Below are 19868 nucleotides of genomic sequence, written 5' to 3' on the forward strand. Positions count from 1 at the left end.
TTTGCACAGTAATTAGCTAGCTACCTAAACTCATAAACCATGGAAGACTGACAGCAATCTTCACTCTGGGATTGAGATAAACCTTGACAGCTACACTCCTCTACAATGGACACACTCGTATTCATATTTGATGTGTAGGCTAACCTGGGATATCATTCTGCCATTTAATTTTAAAATGTCACATTTATGCCGCTAAACAAATTAGTTCAATAGCATACATTTCAATACTCCCTGTTAACTATATGGTATTTCGTTGCATTGCTTGCTTCTGATGTTCCCGGGGTGGGAAGGAATAATCTTGGAGGAGCTGATGACAGCGCGAGCTAAAGACAGGCTAGCTAGCTTGTTCTAGCTAGCTAACGTTAGCTAACTCGTTCCTATTTACAATGGTAACATAAAACTCCTTGAATTCATATAAATATAGTGACACCTGACGCACAATAAAACCACAGTTTCAATACAACGTATTTCCTATTGAAGTATGGTGTTACTGCTAATATATCAAATATATCTTACCATGAACATTACACAAATGTTGACAGTTTGCCCAAATCCCATTTCATCTCCATAACCACCGATGACAACAATTAGTAAGCTAAGGTGCGCATGTGCCGCACCATCGTTTCACCGCGAAGGACTGTGGTCCATGAAGTTTTTACAAAATATTTTTGAGTGTCCAGTCTGCACGTGCACTGCGCATATTATCTCCACTGCTCGATGCATATTTCACTGCGTCTTCCATTCGGCAGATAGACATTTTGAAGCGTCTATGCTCAAGTGTTACCGGGTGGCTTAAAGCGTCTGTGCTCAAGTGTTTCCGGGTGGCATGAGTTTGCCTTTTTCCGGGTCTGGTGTAGCAGCATGGATGGTCAAGAGAGTTGGCCAGAAATTGAGAAAGCCTCAAAAGAGAAAAGACGCGAACTGGTTCTGCAAGGTGCAGTTATCGATGAAAAGATATCCTCTAATGGAGGTCTGTGTTCAACAATCTATTCTCTCAAGCTCCTAAATTACCTAGAAATCATCCAATGTCCGAGTTTGACAGAAATTCACGGAGACATAAAAAATCTGACCACCCTTACAAGCTTGATTCTTTGCAGGAATAAGCTCTCCTCTATTCCAAAAACCATTGGAAATCTGAAGTCCCTGAAAGTCCTTGACATTTCAGTCAACAACCTGAAAGCTTTGCCTGAAGAGATAACCCAGCTAAGCGATCTCAATACACTCAACGTGAGCTGCAACAACATCGACTCTCTACCAGATGGACTGTGTCATTGCACGAAGCTCTCTACCATCAACATCTCCAAAAATGACATCACTCGGTTCCCTGATGACTTCTATCGCCTGGATCTCCTCAGCACTGTCATTGCCTCTGAGAATTCCATAGAAGAGCTGAGTGGAGATGTTCACAAGCTCTCTGCTCTAAAGGTTTGTGACTGAAATAATAATATATTGCACTGCTACCTAAAATGTGGCATGACTTCATAAATGCATATTTTCTATTCCTACTGAATTATGGTCATGATTGACAGGGTACCTCTCAGTTAATCTCATCAGCTCTGGATAAGAGTGTCTGCTAAATGACGTAAATGTAAACGTAAACCAGAGACTGTCATGACATTTTCCTGGCACAAGGCCTCTCAGATGGTGAGACACCTGAAACCTGGATAAAGCCCCATTTGGTTATTAATCTTAGTTCATGTTATTACATTCAACTATGATAACAAAAGTATAACATTTTCCTCTCAGGTTTTGGATCTATCCAACAACAAGCTCAGTGACATCCCCTACGAGCTGAGTGACTGCTCCAAACTGAAGGAGATAAACTTCAAAGGAAACAAACTCAAAGACAAGCGGCTGGAGAAGATGGTCAACGGTTGCCAGACCAAATCCATCCTGGACTACCTTCGGGCCGGTGGCCGAGGGAAAGGCAAAGGCAGTAAGCAGGCCGACGGGGACGGGGATAAGGCCGAAGGGGGTCGGAATGCAGAGAAGACCCAGACCAAAAAGCAGCGCAAGCAGAAAAAGAAGAAGAACGAGGAGGAGGAGGATGAGGTGGATGAGTTGAACCGGCTGGTGGTGAAGGTGCTTCACGTGTCTGACAACCCCGGTGCGTTCACTGTAAAGGTGGCCAACGAACTGAAGGATGTGAGGCCGTACTTGGTGTGCTGTGTGGTCAGAGGCATGAACTTCAGGTCCGGGAATGCGCTCAAGAGGTTCCTCGTTGCACAGGTAATGTTGTTCAGAGATGAGAACACGTTAGCCTTGGTACCAGTCTGTTTCTGCGTTAGTCAACTCCTATGTTGCGGTCTTTGACAGTCATATTTGGCAAGGAAACTATGTAGGCTAGTAGTTTGTGAATGCAGAAACAGACTAAGAACACGCTACAAAATAAACTCAAGCTCAGTGGTGGAAAAAGTACTCAATTGTCATACTTGAGTAAAAGTAAAGATACCTTAATAGAAAATGACTCAAGTGAAAGTTACCCAGTAAAAGTTTAAAATTATTTGGTTTTAAATATACTTAAGTATCAAAAGTAAACGTATACATTATTTCAAATTCCTTATATTAAGCAAACCAGATGGCACAATGTTTGTAATTTTTTATTTACAGATAGCCAGAGGCACACGCCAACATAATTTACAAACTAAGCATTTGTGTTTAGTGAGTCCAACAGATCAGAGGCAGTAGGTATGACCAGGGATGTTCTCTTGATAAGTGCATGAATTGGACCACTTTCGTGTCAACATGTAACGAGTACTTTTTGGTGTCAGGGAAAATGTATGGAGTAAAAAGTACATTCTTTTCTTTAGGAATGTAGTGAAGTAAAAGTTGGCAAAAAATATAAATAGTAAAGTACAGATACCCCAAAAAACTACTTAAGTAGTACTTTAAAGTATTTTTTACTGAAGTACTTTACACCACTGCTCAAGCTCATGAACTGACACAAGCTCAACATCCTCTATATATTATGTTACATAGCCTATGATCGATATGTCTCTTTTGCATTATTCAGTTTTCACCACTCTTTCTCTCTTACCTGTTGTGTTTTAGACCAAACTTCACGATGACCTATGTGGTAAAAGGACAACTGCGACCATCGCAACACACGACATGCAGCTACTCAAGGGACCTCTCATGTATGATGCCAGACCACCTCCTATGTTAAAGGTATGACATATTGCATGAAATTCTGCTCATACAACGTTAGACAGCCACAAATTCTCAAGTGTAAGTCGCTCTGAGATGGAATTAAAAAACACATTTACGTCTGACACATTTACTACGACTAACTTCTTGATCTTATATTAGGGCTGGGAATTGCCAGGGACCTCACGATACTATATTATCATGATACTTAGGTGCCGACACTATGTATTGCGATTCTACGTATTCTATATGTATTGCGATTCGATATGTTCGAAATGTATTGCTCACTACAGTATGTGTTTTTCCAAGGTATTTCAAACTCTTTTCATTTGATTGGTTTATGATTACATTTCTCAGGACCTTGTTCCATGTCTTTGTTCAAGTAGTTTATGCAGACAGTGTCATGTCTCTGGAGAATATAAGAAGGCTATTTTTCTATTGGACATAATACCTCTGTTTTCTTGAATAGAATCCAGTATTTTGAAGTACAGTTTTAATCAGCAGTTGTGAGCCATAACATTATTCCATTCTTAATAATTCATGATCCTTTTAAACATATTTTTTGCCAAAGCCAGGCAACAAGCCAACTGTTATAGTGACATCAGTCTGTAATTGAAAGACCTTCATGCGGCTTCACCTCAACAGTTTGAACACAAAATAATTGTTGCTAGTCGTTGCCTGTCACTCTTGGCATATGAACAAATCATTGTATTCATTAACTGCATTCAGGTTTGTGTCAAAGCATTTTGGTCCCATTCATGGTTATTCTAACAAGCAAAGGATCTTTTGAAAAGAGCATAAATCTCTCATAAACTCCCTCTCATAAAATGTTGTTTACTAGATAGTCCCCCTGGGCCGTAAGGAGATGACTGCGGTGGAGCTGATGAGGCAGCTGCAGCTAGAGGCAGAGGACCAGCGGAAACAGAGGAAGAGGCAGAATGTGTCTGGCCTCCACAAGTGAGTATTAACACCTGTCTTTAAGGCAGAGCTGAAAGTATAGGTGAGTCCAGATTTTACTCTCTTCTCCCGAAGTGTATATTTGCAGACTTCCCTTCATGGATTTAACGATGATGGAAACTCTATACAGCCAATGATTACACCAATTCAATGCTTATAAATCCATGACAGGAAGTATAAAAGTGCACACTTCTGGAGGATGTAGAATCGGAAACGCAGCCCAAAGCTGCAGTCGGCCTGATGCCCATTCTTTTTTGTTTTGTTATTAAAAGGAGGGGGCAAAAAAATGAGGGGTATTTGTACCGACCTGTTCTGTATGGGGACCTCGGTTCGTTCCGCACTGTGAATCCGAATGAATACATAAAGAAAAAAATGTATTTACAAAATAAAAGTTAGGCCTATAGGCTATGCCTACGCAGGATAGACATAGTCTTAGCTTGTATTTTGTAAAGATGTTTTTTTAATGTATTCATTTAATGTATTAATTGGAGACCTATGCCTCTTGAGTAAATCTGAGCAAAAAAAAAACAACATTTCAGGCTATTGCGTTAAGACAACTAGAGCCTATGCACGCATTGTAATAAGTATGTATAATCTTCATTGGCTCATTTCAAACTGCCCTTTTGTGAGACAGCCGGGAACTAGTTCTGTACGATGGCCAGTGGTGGTGTCGATAAACCAGAATTGGAGGATCCTCTGTCCATCATCTTTTAAATCTCCAGTTTGGAAACATTTTGGCTTCCTAGTAGATTACAACGGCGATGGACAGAGAGTTGTGGAAAAATACGTTGATAGTATGTCGCCACACTCAACGAGAATAGCCTATGCAGCTGCCAACACCTCAAATATGTTGACATATTTACGCCGACATCACCCCAGTATACCGGAGCAAGACGGAAACACAAAGAAACAACAACACAACACATCTCACCTCTGCATTCAAGCAGCTAATTCTGACCGGGCCAAATAAATTACAAGAGAGATAGGTAGGCTGTGTTTATATATATTTTACAGTTTTTGGTTTATAGCCGCGCATATGCGCCCATTCTGTGGTTAAAAATAGGGGGTTTCAGGGAGCACCTCGTGAAAGTGCTCCAACCACGTTACGAACTTCCCTCTTGCACCGAATTCAGCAAACTTGGACACGCTCTAAAAAAGCCAAGCCAAAGTTTTCAGTGAATTGGCCAATGCATCCTGTGTTGAGCTTACTTAACAGTGACAGCCCATCACATTTCCCCAGAGTGGGAGATGTACTGTGCTACAGACACGCCCCCTTTATGAGAGTCACAAGTGCTCATATGGCACTGAAGGAAACAGTGTCATGTTGTGTTCGTAACCAAGATGGAAGTGGGAATTTATCACATATGACTGAAAAAATCCACTTGAACGGCCCTCCAACTGGTAATTACTAGTGGAAAACTTGTCTATCATCTTAAGCACCCACTTCTCCCACATGGTGACACCTGACATCACCTACTAAGAAAATGTCCTCTATAACAGCATTTTCAGCAATTGAATACAACAACAAAACATTATTTATAAAAAGCAATCTATTAATGTGGTTTCTGAACTCTATTATTTGTTTACAAGCATGATAGATGCACTTTTATTTTATGGTGGATGAAGCTTGTTGTCCATGAGCCAATCTGCGTTTCTCAACCAGTTCAAATCACATGAATGTATCCAACGGGTATTTACGACATCACAACCGGTAAATTCCCAACTCCCACATGGTTACAAACGCAGCATCAGTGTGAAAACTTGAGAGGCCCAACATAACAATCCGGTCACAACAGACAATGCCAGGAACATTGTGGATGGCATTTAATTTTCCCGAACGGTGACCCGAAAACCGCAATACTACCGAACCGTGGGTTTGTCAAACCGTTACACTCCTAGTGGCTCATCGCAATATCTGTGGGGCTGCTCGTGCAACGTCATTTAAAGGTCCAATCAGCAGTTAAAACAATAACAAAGTGGGGTTTTTTGGTAAAAACTAAGGGATGGGAATGGAAAAATGTAATCACTCTCAAATTCATAGACAGAGCTATGCATGCAAGGACTGACCATCCATGATGTCAAAATTATATACTGAACAAAAATATAAGCGCAACATGAAAGTGTTGGTCCCATGTTTCATGAGCTGAAATGAAAAGAACCCCGAAATTGTCCATACGCACAAAAAGCGTATTTCTCTCAAATGTTGTGCACAAATATGTTTACATCCCTGTTAGTGAGCATTTCTCTTTTGCCAAGATAATCCATCAGGTGTGGCATATCAAGAAGCTGATTAAACAGCATGATCATTACATACCGGCTTCTTCACCTGCGGAATCGTCTGAGACCAGCCACCTGGACAGCTGATGAAACTGTGGGTTTGCACAACCAAATAATTTCTGCACAAACTGTCAGAAACCGTCTCAGGGAAGCTCATCTGCCTGCTCGTCATCCTCACCAGGGTCTTGACCTGAATGCAGTTCGGCGTCATAACCGACTTCTGTGGGCAAAAGCACACCTTCGGTGGCCACTGGCACGGATAAATCCCGGTTTTTAACTGTACCGGGCAGAAGGCAGACAGCGTGTATGGCGTCATATGGGCGATTAGTTTGCTGATGTCAATATTGTGAACAGAGTCCCCATGGTGGCGCTGGGGTTATGGTATGGGCAGGCATAAGCTACGGACAACGAACACAATTTCATGTTATCGATGGCAATTTGAATGCACAGAGATACCGTGACGAGATCCTGTGGCCCGTTGTCGTGCCATCCGCCGCCATCACCTCATGTTTCAGCATGATAATGCACAGCCCCATGTCGCAAGGATCTGTTCACAATTCCTGGAAGCTGAAAATGTCCCAGTTCTTTCATGGCCTGCATACTCAGCAGAAATGTCACCCATTGAGCATGTTCGGGATGCTCTGGATCGACCTGTACGACAGCGTGTTCCAGTTCCTGCCAATATCCAGCAACTTAGCACAGCAATTGAAGACTGGGGCAACATTCCACAGGCCACAATCAACAGCCTGATCAACTCTATGCAAAGGAAATGTGTCGTGCTGCATGAGGCAAATGGTGGTCACACCAGATGCTGACTGGATTTCTGATCCACGCCCCTACCTTTTTTAAAGGTATCTGTGACCAACAGATGCATATCTGTATTCCCAGTCATGTGAAATCCATAGATTAGGGCCTAATGAATTTATTTAAATTGACTGATTTCCTTATATAAACTGTAATTGTTGCATGTTGCATTTATATTTTTGTTCAGTGTAGTTAACCATGTTTTGAGGCTATACAGTGTTTGTTTACATTTACTTTGTTTACAAACATTGGACTAAAACAAGTTTATATTTTGGGTTCTGATGGGGTACGACAGTTAAACTAAGCTCATGAGGCATTTCTAAGTTATATTCTTTAAGAATTAATGGGTACATATCGGTCATAAATGTATGTCGCAACTGCTGATTGCCCCTTTAATTGTTATGGCGTAGTAATAAATTAATTCCTATTATTTCATTTCCTATTATTTCATTTTCCATTTACAGTATGTTGGTGTTGTGTCCTACACAGTAATGCATTGTTTTTGTCAAGCACTTCATTCGTTTCAGGAGCTCAAAACAAAGGCGAAATGATTAGGTTGCTCATTCAACACATGAGGGCGCCATAAGGCTTTGAAACTGAAACCATGTTGCCACCATGTTGAAGTAAATAGACGGACTCCTTTATTATGTATGTGTATGAGAATTTGTGGACTGTTGTTTTTAGGACCTACCATGGAGTTTAGTTCACCCATTTTCTGTAAAGATATTGACAGCAATAGATATTACATAATTATTTACAAGGTTAGGTTGAATAAGGTAAATGAGATTAGGTAAATTAAGGTAGACCTAAGTAAATAACTTCTTAATAACATGACACAGTATTTTGGGGAGTTTTCAAAGAGCTCAAATGTCAATTCAATCTGCACCATGAGTATGGGTGTAGACCTTACAATATGCTGTTATGAAAGGGTTATGTTGGCTATTGTAGCCATCGTTGGCATGAGGGCAATTATTACACTTTAGCCATTGTTTCTCAGCTCAAGTTATGTGGCTTTTTTCTTTTACTCAGATACCTGCAGCTTCTTGATGGAAAAGAACTCTACCCATGTCTGGTAGATGCAGAGGATCATGTGATCTCATTTCCACCAATCACCAACAGCGAGAAAACCAAGGTGCGGTGTGTGATCTTTATCAGACCAAGGACAGGTGCCTTTCTCACAGGTCACTGCTCTACTCACACTCATACGCTTAACACTTGCTGATCCAGCAGTGCATTCACAATACAGCTACCAATAGAAAAGTCATAGTTATGATTTAGAATAAATCTTTATGTTCTCAATATCTACATTTAGCCTACCTATAGAGGCCCAGCAGTGTAGAATGCAGTCTAAAACCTTGCTGAATTGTACTTTCCCTTAGACTTTGCACACCTTCAGGACTTTGACTTTGGAAGCTTTAAATTGCAGCCACACCAGATAAAGAATCAAATATGTATCTTTATTGCTTCCTTAATTGCGGACATACTTACATCCGGGTTGCAATAAATTGAGCTTGAGAATAGTGCTTAGCCTTGAAATCAAATGCTGACTTTTAAGACTGTTAGTTGATGATGCAACCAGATGTTGTCTTATCTGAAGATTTCCTGCTTCTATTATTGAGTTCTGATCCCTTATTCCGAACTTTGAGATAGTAGCCTATAAGTTCAAGTGAGTATTACATGCATAGATAAGAAAGTTGAATAGACTTACAGGTGGCAATGCAATGCATTTATTCAATGTATTTATTTTCTAATGCCAGTTGGACATATCTTACTATCAACTCTATCCTGTCATCCCTTTTTACAGATTGGATTAATTAGATAAAAAATAGTAGGCTGCTTTAGCTGGAGACAATATTACATACAAGTGATGTACTGTATCTTTGTCGCATATTATAGATCAGGAAGACGACTAAGGAGCTTTTCTTAGAAGTGACCAGTTCTACCAGCCTGCAGATCTGTAAAGAAGTGATGGATGCTCTCATAGTGGTAAGCTCAGCTCTTTCCCTGTATACAGAGACATACAGTAGGACTGAATCCTACATTGCAATGCACATACATAACACATACAGCCGTTGATTGCATGAATTGAACAACATTTACACATGCATGCATCAGTCAGACACACACAGTGGCTGGCGAGAGCAGATAAGTGTCATGACACCGGGTCTCATGCTCAGTCTCAGGGTGTTGTGCTGGTTTGACGTCTGGATCCTGGCCCTCAGTGGAATAAGTGAGCTCATCGGCCCGGGGCGACTGGCCCGGCGGTGTCCGGTGTCACTGCCTAAACTACGGCTCACAATACGATTGCAACCCTAGAGCTGCCTGTGTGCCTCGCACCCACCAGTACACACAGCAGCAGACACGTTTCAATAACAGCCATGTCGAAACAAAAGCAGCCGATAAGGGTTTAATCCACACTCTGATTCCTACTCTAGAATAACCATTTTTGAGAGAGGGTACGGTTTTGATTGGGTGTGGTGATTGAAGGAGGGATTTGAGGTCAGGTTATGAGTCACCTTCTGAATGGCACACATACACAATCCATGTCTCAATTGTCTCAAAAGTTTAAAAATCCTTATTTAACCTGTCTCCTCCCCTTCATCTAAACTGATTTGAAGTGGATTTAACAAGGGATATCAATAAGGGATCATAGCTTTCACCTGGATTCACCTGGTCAGTGTAGGTTGCACTGTTGAGATGAGACTTCCTGCTCTGGAAGTGCTTGTCCTATATTTCCCCTATATACACTGCTCAAAAAAATTAAGGGAACACTTAAACAACACAATGTAACTCCAAGTCAATCACACTTCTGTGAAATCAAACTGTCCACTTAGGAAGCAACACTGATTGACAATACATTTCACATGCTGTTGTGCAAATGGTATAGACAACAGGTGGAAATTATAGGCAATTAGCAAGACACCCCAATAAAGAAGTGGTTCTGCAGGTGGTGACCACAGACCACTTCTCAGTTCCTATGCTTCCTGGCTGATGTTTTGGTCACTTTTGAATGCTGGCGGTGCTTTCACTCTAGTGGTAGCATGAGACGGAGACTACAACCCACACATGTGGCTCAGGTAGTGCAGCTCGTCCAGGATGGCACATCAATGCGAGCTGTGGCAAGAAGGTTTGCTGTGTCTATCAGCGTAGTGTCCAGAGCATGGAGGCGCTACCAGGAGACAGGCCAGTACATCAGGAGACGTGGAGGAGGCCGTAGGAGGGCAACAACCCAGCAGCAGGACCGCTACCTCCGCCTTTGTGCAAGGAGGAGCAGGAGGAGCACTGCCAGAGCCCTGCAAAATGACCTCCAGCAGGCCACAAATGTGCATGTGTCTGCTCAAACGGTCATAAACAGACTCCATGAGGGTGGTATGAGGGCCCGACGTCCACAGGTGGGGGTTGTGCTTACAGCCCAACACCGTGCAGGACGTTTGGCATTTGCCAGAGAACACCAAGATTGGCAAATTCGCCACTGGCGCCCTGTGCTCTTCACAGATGAAAGCAGGTTCACACTGAGCACGTGACAAAGTCTGGAGGCGCCGTGGAGAACGTTCTGCTGCCTGCAACATCCTCCAGCATGACCGGTTTGGCGGTGGGTCAGTCATGGTGTGGGGTGGCATTTCTTTAGGGGGCCGCACAGCCCTCCATGTGCTCGCCAGAGGTAGCCTGACTGCCATTAGGTACCGAGATGAGATCCTCAGACCCCTTGTGAGACCATATGCTGGTGCGGTTGGCCCTGGGTTCCACCTAATGCAAGAAAATGCTAGACCTCATATGGCTGGAGTGTGTCAGCAGTTCCTGCAAGAGGAAGGCATTGATGCTATGGACTGGCCCGCCCGTTCCCCAGACCTGAATCCAATTGAGCACATCTGGGACATCATGTCTCGCTCCATCCACCAACGCCACGTTGCACCACAGACTGTCCAGGAGTTGGCGGATGCTTTAGTCCAGGTCTGGGAGGAGATCCCTCAGGAGACCATCCGCCACCTCATCAGGAGCATGCCCAGGCGTTGTAGGGAGGTCATACAGGCACGTGGAGGCCACACACACTACTGAGCCTCATTTTGACTTGTTTTAAGGACATTACATCAAAGTTGGATCAGCCTGTAGTGTGGTTTTCCACTTTAATTTTGAGGGTGACTCCAAATCCAGACCTCCATGGGTTGATAAATTTGATTTCCATTGATAATTTTTGTGTGATTTTGTTGTCAGCACATTCAACTATGTAAAGAAAAAAGTATTTAATAAGATTATTTCATTCATTCAGATCTAGGATGTGTTGTTTAAGTGTTCCCTTTATTTTTTTGAGCAGTGTATTTTACTGTGTCAACAAACATGAGTCGAGCGGGACAAGTTAGTAAGAAGTTTACAATACCTTCAACCCAATTTGCTGCCATTGCTTAAGAAATAAAATTAGGAGAATGTAAAGACTTTGAGGTTATACATATTATCTTGTTTCTACTTACACACAATATTAAATGTGTACAGATTTTCAATCCACCCTTCAAATCTCAATTCAACAACCATCCTCAAAGGGGTAGGCAACTAGATTCAACCGCAGGCCAATTTTTTTCTTGGAGCGGATGGTTTGGAGACCGGAACACAATTATAATAATTTGTACATTGCAAATTGACCACAACTAAGCCCAAAAATAGATTTTATTTGAAAATAACAATCATTTCATACATTGATTACATTGAGACAATCTTTTTTGTTGTTGCTGAATTCCTGGTGATTTTAGTCTTCTTTTGACCCAAACTACAATCCTACATTTGTTTTTTTTACAAACATACTCAATTGTGGCCGACCCCTGCTCTAGTTTACTTTCTCAAATAGACCTCATCCACATGGTCCCAATGGTCAGCAATTAACACATCTCTCTCCATTCCCTTCTCAGAAAATGGCGGAGCTGAACAAATTCACGTCGGATCACAGAGAGGAGGCTGGATCAGAGGGAGAGTCGGATGCACCCCCAGTCCCTGCCTCCGATGGTACCACCTCAGGTGAGCTGGTCATCCAGCAGGTTCGCACCGTGGACCCTGACGGGAACCTCAAGGTCGTCTACCCATCCAAAACGGACCTCTCCACCGACGTCGGCAACCTGAACGTCATCTGGTAGTTGCGCAACAACCAGCCTTTTGATTTATATTTGACTTAGTCTCACACAGTTAAAATCACAATACTGTATATGAGTTGCCACTGTTCCCTTGGTAAGCAAAGCCGATTACATCCACTCATTTCCAAACATGGAAGTAGTGCAATTATAGCCTTCCGGAAAGTTCTTGATTACTATTTGGCACGTACAAACAGCTTCGCCTGTACTAAGGTATAGAATAATTAAACTACCTACCCAACCTAAAATATTGTCATGTTTTTGTATACTTATTTTTATATTGCTACACACTAAAGGTAACTCACAATAACTGTTAAGTCTGTAGCAAGCCTGTGTGGTCTGTAGATTGTAGACATAGTTAATGACAACATTTAACATTTGTGAACTGAAACAAGAATAAAACCTTTTTCCATTACCCGCTTTAATAAATTAAGGGCAGGGAATGTGTATAATGTCTAATATTTAAAAGATCTCTAAAATAAATTGAACCTTGAGGGCAGCAGTGGTTATGCATTTCTTTATTGCACATGTTGAAAGCCAATGCTTTGTTCTGGGTAGAAACATTTATCCTATTTTCTTGATAATTTCAGGAATGCTTGGTTTCATAAATGCCTCCATTTGTCAGTTAATGTGCATGCATGGTGAATGGCCCTTTTGACTGCTTGGGTATTCACAGGTTAACTAAAAAGTGTGGGGTACTATTACATATCAAGTGTCCAGTAAGGGTTGGGGGGTGAGTGTCTCAAAGACACACACACATAGTATAAATGAATAGCCAGAGAATTGCAGTTAGGTGTCCTATGCGTCAAGGACAGAGTCGGACTACTCGACACAAGATGCAAGTTTCCATTTAAGGCAACCCATTCATTGGAACTATGAAAAGTACTTACAGAGTGCAGAAGAAGCAAGCCTGGTCGGATACAAGCAGGGAGAAAAAGTCACGGTGGAGAAGCATTAGTGAAAAGGAGATGCAGTACTTGGAGATTAATGTGCAACGGATTGACAGGCCGAATGCTCCTCGAGGAGACCCTGCTCAAGCGAAAGCTAACCTGAGACCAGCTCCAAAGATAACAAATCCAAATGAATATCTTACTTGTTCTAGGCATTTAATGATTCAAAATAAACTAGGACGTGCAAGCACAGCTGCTATCACCCAGAGCATCCTTCTGCCACCCATCACTGGATCAAGAATCATTGCTGGTAAGGCGGAGTGTGCAAATGTGCCATTTCGCTCTGCAAGACCCGCCGGGGCACTACATGACAATGGAGACACACACTTGTCAACCTCTGGTATAAGGAGGGAAAATACAGTATTTCGAGTACTGGTTGCTCGACGTGCGCAGGGTTGTCAAATGACTAACAAAGCTGGGTTAGTTAGTGGTAGTCTAACCATGTTGAATAGGTCTATAAAAGATTCCGTCCAGAACCCAGACACTCGCTCCAAACTAGACTGCACCAAGGGGACCTTTGGGGCCCAGCCAGCTGTGGCATCAAGTTTCTCACCAACAGACCCGTTTGTAAGGCAACGGGGAAATTATGTGAGTAACCCTAGTGCCAACGACAGTGGGGTGATGACGGAGAGACTTAAACATGATGCCAGTATCTGTGAAACAAAACAGCAGAGAGATGTCTCCTCTGACGACTTGGCTATTAAAACAGAATCCCAGTGCTCTGAAAACAAAGATACCAGCAAGACTGTCATAGACTCTCTTTGTCCCGATGATGAAGATTATTATACAGACCAGAGAATTGCAGAATGGGTCTTGAAAGTCAACTCCACCTTATTTTCCTTATCAGATGATGAAATGCATAGCGTAAATACTGTGGAGGAGCAAGATAATGCCACCATAAAAATAATCTATGAGGGAAACAAATAAAATAAAGGATATACAGTGGGGGAAAAAGTAATTTGTCAGCCACCAATTGTGCAAGTTCTCCCACTTAAAAAGATGAGAGGCCTGTAATTTTCATCATAGGTACACGTCAACTATGACAGACAAATTGAGAAGAAGAAAATCACATTGTAGGATTTTTAATGAATTTATTTGCAAATTATGGTGGAAAATAAGTATTTGGTCACCTACAAACAAGCAAGATTTCTGGCTCTCACAGACCTCTAACTTCTTCTTTAAGAGGCTCCTCTGTCCTCCACTCGTTACCTGTATTAATGGCACCTGTTTGAACTTGTTATCAGTATAAAAGACACCTGTCCACAACCTCAAACAGTCACACTCCAAACTCCACTATGGCCAAGACCAAAGAGCTGTCAAAGGACACCAGAAACAAAATTGTAGACCTGCACCAGGCTGGGAAGACTGCATCTGCAATAGGTAAGCAGCTTGGTTTGAAGAAATCAACTGTGGGAGCAATTATTAGGAAATGGAAGACATACAAGACCACTGATAATCTCCCTCGATCTGGGGCTCCACGCAAGATCTCACCCCGTGGGGTCAAAATGATCACAAGAACGGTGAGCAAAAATCCCAGAACCACACGGGGGGACCTAGTGAATGACCTGCAGAGAGCTGGGACCAAAGTAACAAAGCCTACCATCAGTAACACACTACGCCGCCAGGGACTCAAATTCTGCAGTGCGAGACGTGTCCCCCTGCTTAAGCCAGTACATGTCCAGGCCCGTCTGAAGTTTGCTAGAGTGCATTTGGATGATCCAGAAGAGGATTGGGAGAATGTCATATGGTCAGATAAAACCAAAATATAACTTTTTGGTAAAAACTCAACTCGTCGTGTTTGGAGGACAAAGAATGCTGAGTTGCATCCAAAGAACACCATACCTACTGTGAAGCATTGGGGTGGAAACATCATGCTTTGGGGCTGTTTTTCTGCAAAGGGACCAGGACGACTGATCCGTGTAAAGGAAAGAATGAATGGGGCCATGTATCGTGAGATTTTGAGTGAAAACCTCCTTCCATCAGCAAGGGCATTGAAGATGAAACGTGGCTGGGTCTTTCAGCATGACAATGATCCCAAACACAGCGCCCGGGCAACGAAGGAGTGGCTTCGTAAGAAGCATTTCAAGGTCCTGGAGTGGCCTAGCCAGTCTCCAGATCTCAACCCCATAGAAAATCTTTGGAGGGAGTTGAAAGTCTGTGTTGCCCAGCAACAGCCCCAAAACATCACTGCTCTAGAGGAGATCTGCATAGAGGAATGGGCCAAAATACCAGCAACAGTGTGTGAAAATCTTTACAGAAAACGTTTGACCTGTGTCATTGCCAACAAAGGGTATATAACAAAGTATTGAGAAACTTTTGTTATTGACCAAATACTTATTTTCCACCATAATTTGCAAATAAATTCAGTAAAAATCCTACAATGTGATTTTCTGGAGAAAAAAAATCTCATTTTGTCTGTCATAGTTGACGTGTACCTATGATGAAAATTACAGGCCTCTCTCATCTTTTTAAGTGGGAGAACTTGCACAATTGGTGGCTGACTAAATATTTTTTTTTCCCCACTGTAGTTGTTCTGATTTGATGAGGTTGAGCAACCAGATGACAGATGTTTTTTTTTTACTGTCATTTATACTGAACAAAAATATAAACACAACATGCAACAATTTCAACAATTTGACTGAGTTACAGTTCATATAAGGAAATCAGTCAATTGAAATAAATTCATTAGGCCCTAATCTATGGATTTCACATGACTGGGCAGGGGCCAGGCCCACCCGCTGGGGGGCCAGGCCCAGCCAATCAGAGTGAGTTTTTCCCCACAAAAGGGCTTCATTACAGACAGAAATACTCCTCAGTTTCATCAGCAGTCTGGGTGGTTGGTCTCAGACGATCCCGCAGGTGCAGAAGCCGGATGTGGAGGTCCTGGGCTGGCGTGGTTACACGTGGTCTGCGGTTGTCAGGCGGCTTATGGTAGAGAAAATAACATTACATTCTCTGGAACAGCTCTGGTGGACATTCCTGCAGTCAGCATGTCAATTGCACGATCCCTCAACTTGAGACATCTGTGGCATTGTGTTGTGACAAAACTGCACATTTTAAAGTGGCCTTCTATTGTCTCCAGCACATGGTGCTCACTGACAGGGATATAAACCAATTTGTGCACAAAATAATATGTTGATGCATATGGTACATTTCTCGGATGTGCGCCCCTCATGAAACATGGGACCAACACTACATGTTCCGTTCATATTTTTGTTCAGTAAATTATATTTCTCTTTGCAGACTTGATGGATTTGAGGTGAGAAAATAAATATATTAAAGTGTATTTTTGTAATGATGATTAGGTTTGATATATTTGCAGATGACACCTCAATACTGAAATCAATTGCACATATACCTAAATAAAACATTTTCTAGTCCTTGTCAAGAGGCAAACAGCTTGTTTGACAGCGTATTTACCACACCATGTTTGTTGAATAACACAGGTAATTAACATATTATCAATAGCTTTTTTATTAGTATTGCCTGTCCTTTCATTAAAATATTGAATCCACATGGCCTTGATATACAGTTGAATAGGCTAACAAAACAAGCCCTGTTGTACAATCTTGAAAAAACAATTGAAATAGATAATATCACTTAGTGACAAGAACATATTGAATACCAAGCACTGTAAGTCAAACATTATGTTCATGTTTTTGGACTTAATTGCAAAGACATTTAACATATAAGATGAAGCTGTAAAATCACTTTACAACAAGCAAACTGCAATCCCAACACAATCCCTACATTACATAATTCCATCTGTTGAGGGTCCTTCGGTCAGTGGCCAGTCAGCATTTGTGGACATAATATCCAGTGACGTATCCTATGACGTAAACAGCCACCAGTGCAGCCAAAGCTCCGGCCACCTTGATAGCTATGCCCAGGGTGCCAGTGCAGACTCTGTTGTAGAGCCTTTGGGGAGCAGAACATGTCATGTCATAATATGGCCAGTGATTACAGTTTGGGTCAGTCCATACACTATCAGTAAACTCAAGGGGTCAGAATTTGGAAAAGTTAATCAACTAGGATTAAAGGGAGGAAACACTGCACTGAATACAATGTTCAACTTCATATACCTTAATTGAAAGTAAAGTAAGTGTTTCTTGAACTGCCTACAACATTGTCCTTCACTATAATTTGTATAGCCTATCCCCTGTGATAATAAACAAGGGGTACCCTATAATAGTAAGAACAACACTAATTATATCTACTGTCACCCAGTCATGAGTCTTCCTCAGAGCTTACCCCGTTACACCTGTTCCAGCCACATTCAGATTGATGTTGTCTTCATTCCAGCGGTTGTATTGCACACCAGCAGTGTTGGAGTCCATGTCAGAAGCCATTCTTCCCTGAATGTTATCTACTGCAAATACCACTTACTCCTTCAACAACCTGTAAAGAAGAGATAGAGAAGGAGTTGCGCAATATGGACATAGAATAGGTAACATCGTGACAAGACATTTGGTCTTTCTTACCACAATCAATTTAGACCTATTCAGTCCCCCATTTAGGCTAACTTAAATTTCAATAAATGATTGAATTTGTTTTATTTTATTATATCTCATTGTATCATTCAATGAGTATTTGTATGACACACTGAAACTTAAAACAGGTGGCTAGAGCTGTAGGACATTGATCAGTTTGCTCAAACCCACTGGCTCAAACTATAAACAAATTCTCGGCTGGAAATGATTCCTGTTGTTAGTCACCCAAATGAACCTGAAAATAACTGGCAGACAACTCACCACTGCTCTTTCGAGGACTGAAGGCAGATTGTGTTGAAGAAGGCATGCCTCTTGCTCTATATATATATATAAGTTCATCACGGTCAGCATTCATCACCTGGTCATAAATTGAGAAGGCCATAGTAGTTTTATGGCTCTTTCCAATGATAAAAGCACAATTCAAATTCTGTGCTCTGTGTTTGCCTCCGGTTAAAGATACAGTACCTGCAGATCCTTCTTGATAACTGAACACAGATTATTCACATCCCAAAGGCAAAGGTCAATAATTCAACAGGCAATTACATGTTTACTCATAGCCATGAAAAAAATAAATAATAATTACTATGTTAAAACCTCAAAATTATATTTACATACATTTCCCTACTTTACTTAGCTATTTTGGTTGTTTTGAACTAGCCTACAGTGCAAACTGCAATTGCCAGACAAAGGCTATGCATCACACATTCATCAACACCATTCCATGCAATGTTTGCTGAATATTTTGAGCTTTTTTAACTTTTGTTGTAGACTTTTACTGTGGGCCAACGGCCAATTCAACTCTTATGTAGCAGACTACAATCGAAGAGAGGATGCATTTATCCTTTTTGACAGATTCCATTTTGTATGCCTATATTGGACACCTATCGATGTCATCGACGGATTGATTACTTGACCTGTGACCAGGCCTGCGATGGGATCCTTGGGACGTCCCAACTCTGACGTTACCCAATTGAAGTTGAACTTTAAAATGGTTAAGGTAAGGTTTATGGTTAGGGTTAAGGGTAGGGACGTCCCAAGGAATCCGGATATCACTAACCAGCCTGCGACGATGGTTGTGAATAGATTGAGTACATCTACGGCTGGAAGTGACTTTTCGTAGCAGGTTAGGAGAGCATTTTAGCTAACCCTAACCCTTTTCCTAACCTTAACCTAATTCTCTTAACCTGCTACGTTAATTATCCAAACCTGCTGTGTAAATTCTCCTAACCTGCTACTTAAATTAATCTAACCTGCTACGAAAAAGTAATTTACGGTCGTAGCTTTATATACCACTAGTCAAAACCTGCGATGATATTCCCTTTGATACAGCTATGACCGGAAGTGACTTTTTAATTGCAGGTTAGGAGAATAGGGTCAGGAAAAGGGTTAGGGTTACCAAAAATGCTCTCCTAACCTGCTACGGAAAGTTACTTCCGGTCAAAGCTGTATTGAAGTGGCGTGTTTAGACTAGTGGTATATACAGCTACAATCGGAAGTCACTTTTTGGTAGCAGGTTAGATTAATTTACGCAGCAGGTTAGGAGAAAAACATACTGTTTTTAGGGAGTCCCGCTCGGTCATGGCTAGAAGGGATCGAGCTTTTGTCAAATTAATGTCAAAAGTTAAATGTTTTTGCATTTTAGCTAACCCTAACCCAGGGATGGACAACTTTGATGGGGGTGTGGGCCACAAAAAATCTGAACTCATCATGAGGGGCCGCAGTAGCTTGCGGTTGTGCACACCCTGTCACGCCCTGACATAGAGATCTCTAGTTGGTTTGGTCAGGGTGTGAATATCTATGTGTTCATCTAGATTTTGTATTTCTATGTTGGCCGGGTGTGGTTCCCAATCAGAGGCAGCTGTCGATCGTTGTCTCTGATTGGGGATCATACTTAGGCAGCCATGTTGCCTACCTATGTTGTGTGGATCTTGTTTCTGGTTTGGCTTGTTTATGTGTAGCCCATTAAAACGTCACGTTACGTTGTGTTTGTTGTTTTGTCGTGTGTTTACTTCATAATTAAACATGTACGCATACCACGCTGCACCTTGGTCCAATCCTTTACTCAACGAACGTGACAGAAGATCCCACCACCAACGGACCAAGCAGCGTGGCCAGGAGGAACAGACAAG

The 19868-nt window shown here is 41.8% G+C and overlaps 3 protein-coding genes across 5 annotated transcripts in view; 1 reads left to right on the forward strand and 2 right to left on the reverse strand.

Annotated features, from left to right (window-relative positions):
• cep104 (centrosomal protein 104) overlaps positions 1 to 591 on the reverse strand; it is a 73567-nt gene extending 72976 nt beyond the window's left edge. For all 3 annotated transcript variants that reach the window (XM_041846465.2, XM_041846464.2, XM_041846463.2), the window contains exon 1: positions 517 to 591. The gene's annotated coding sequence lies outside the window, so the exon portion shown is untranslated. The remainder of the gene's footprint in view (positions 1 to 516) is intronic.
• Positions 578 to 12547, forward strand: LOC121537266 (leucine-rich repeat-containing protein 47). The gene is made up of 8 exons (XM_041844943.1): positions 578 to 590; positions 779 to 1425; positions 1747 to 2229; positions 3052 to 3168; positions 3989 to 4104; positions 8215 to 8317; positions 9082 to 9171; positions 12084 to 12547. The coding sequence occupies exons 1-8, from the start codon at positions 578 to 580 to the stop codon at positions 12303 to 12305; spliced, it is 1791 nt and encodes a 596-aa protein (XP_041700877.1). The 3' UTR covers positions 12306 to 12547.
• A 4152-nt stretch (positions 12548 to 16699) lies between these two features.
• smim1 (small integral membrane protein 1) lies at positions 16700 to 18101 on the reverse strand. Its single transcript, XM_041845125.2, has 3 exons — positions 18001 to 18101; positions 17501 to 17647; positions 16700 to 17167 (listed from the first exon to the last, which is right to left on the reverse strand). Exons 2-3 carry the CDS (start codon positions 17596 to 17598, stop codon positions 17044 to 17046), a joined length of 222 nt encoding a protein of 73 aa, XP_041701059.1. The 5' UTR covers positions 17599 to 17647; positions 18001 to 18101; the 3' UTR covers positions 16700 to 17043.
• Positions 18102 to 19868: the final 1767 nt, after the last annotated feature.

The sequence above is a fragment of the Coregonus clupeaformis genome, chromosome 24 (assembly GCF_020615455.1).
Source record: "Coregonus clupeaformis isolate EN_2021a chromosome 24, ASM2061545v1, whole genome shotgun sequence".
NCBI classification, from domain to species: domain Eukaryota; kingdom Metazoa; phylum Chordata; class Actinopteri; order Salmoniformes; family Salmonidae; genus Coregonus; species Coregonus clupeaformis.

Excerpts from the sequence above, each read along its gene's own strand:
- LOC121537266 (XM_041844943.1), top strand. Across the intron at positions 3,169-3,988 it reads GACCACCTCCTATGTTAAAG|ATAGTCCCCCTGGGCCGTAA; the intron begins GTATGACATATT and ends GTTGTTTACTAG. Across the intron at positions 9,172-12,083 it reads TGATGGATGCTCTCATAGTG|AAAATGGCGGAGCTGAACAA; the intron begins GTAAGCTCAGCT and ends TTCCCTTCTCAG.
- smim1 (XM_041845125.2), bottom strand. The coding sequence starts at position 17,598 with ATGGCTTCTGACATGGACTCCAACACTGCTGGTGTGCAATACAACCGC. Across the intron at positions 17,168-17,500 it reads GCTGGAACAGGTGTAACGGG|GCTCTACAACAGAGTCTGCA; the intron begins GTAAGCTCTGAG and ends TGCTCCCCAAAG.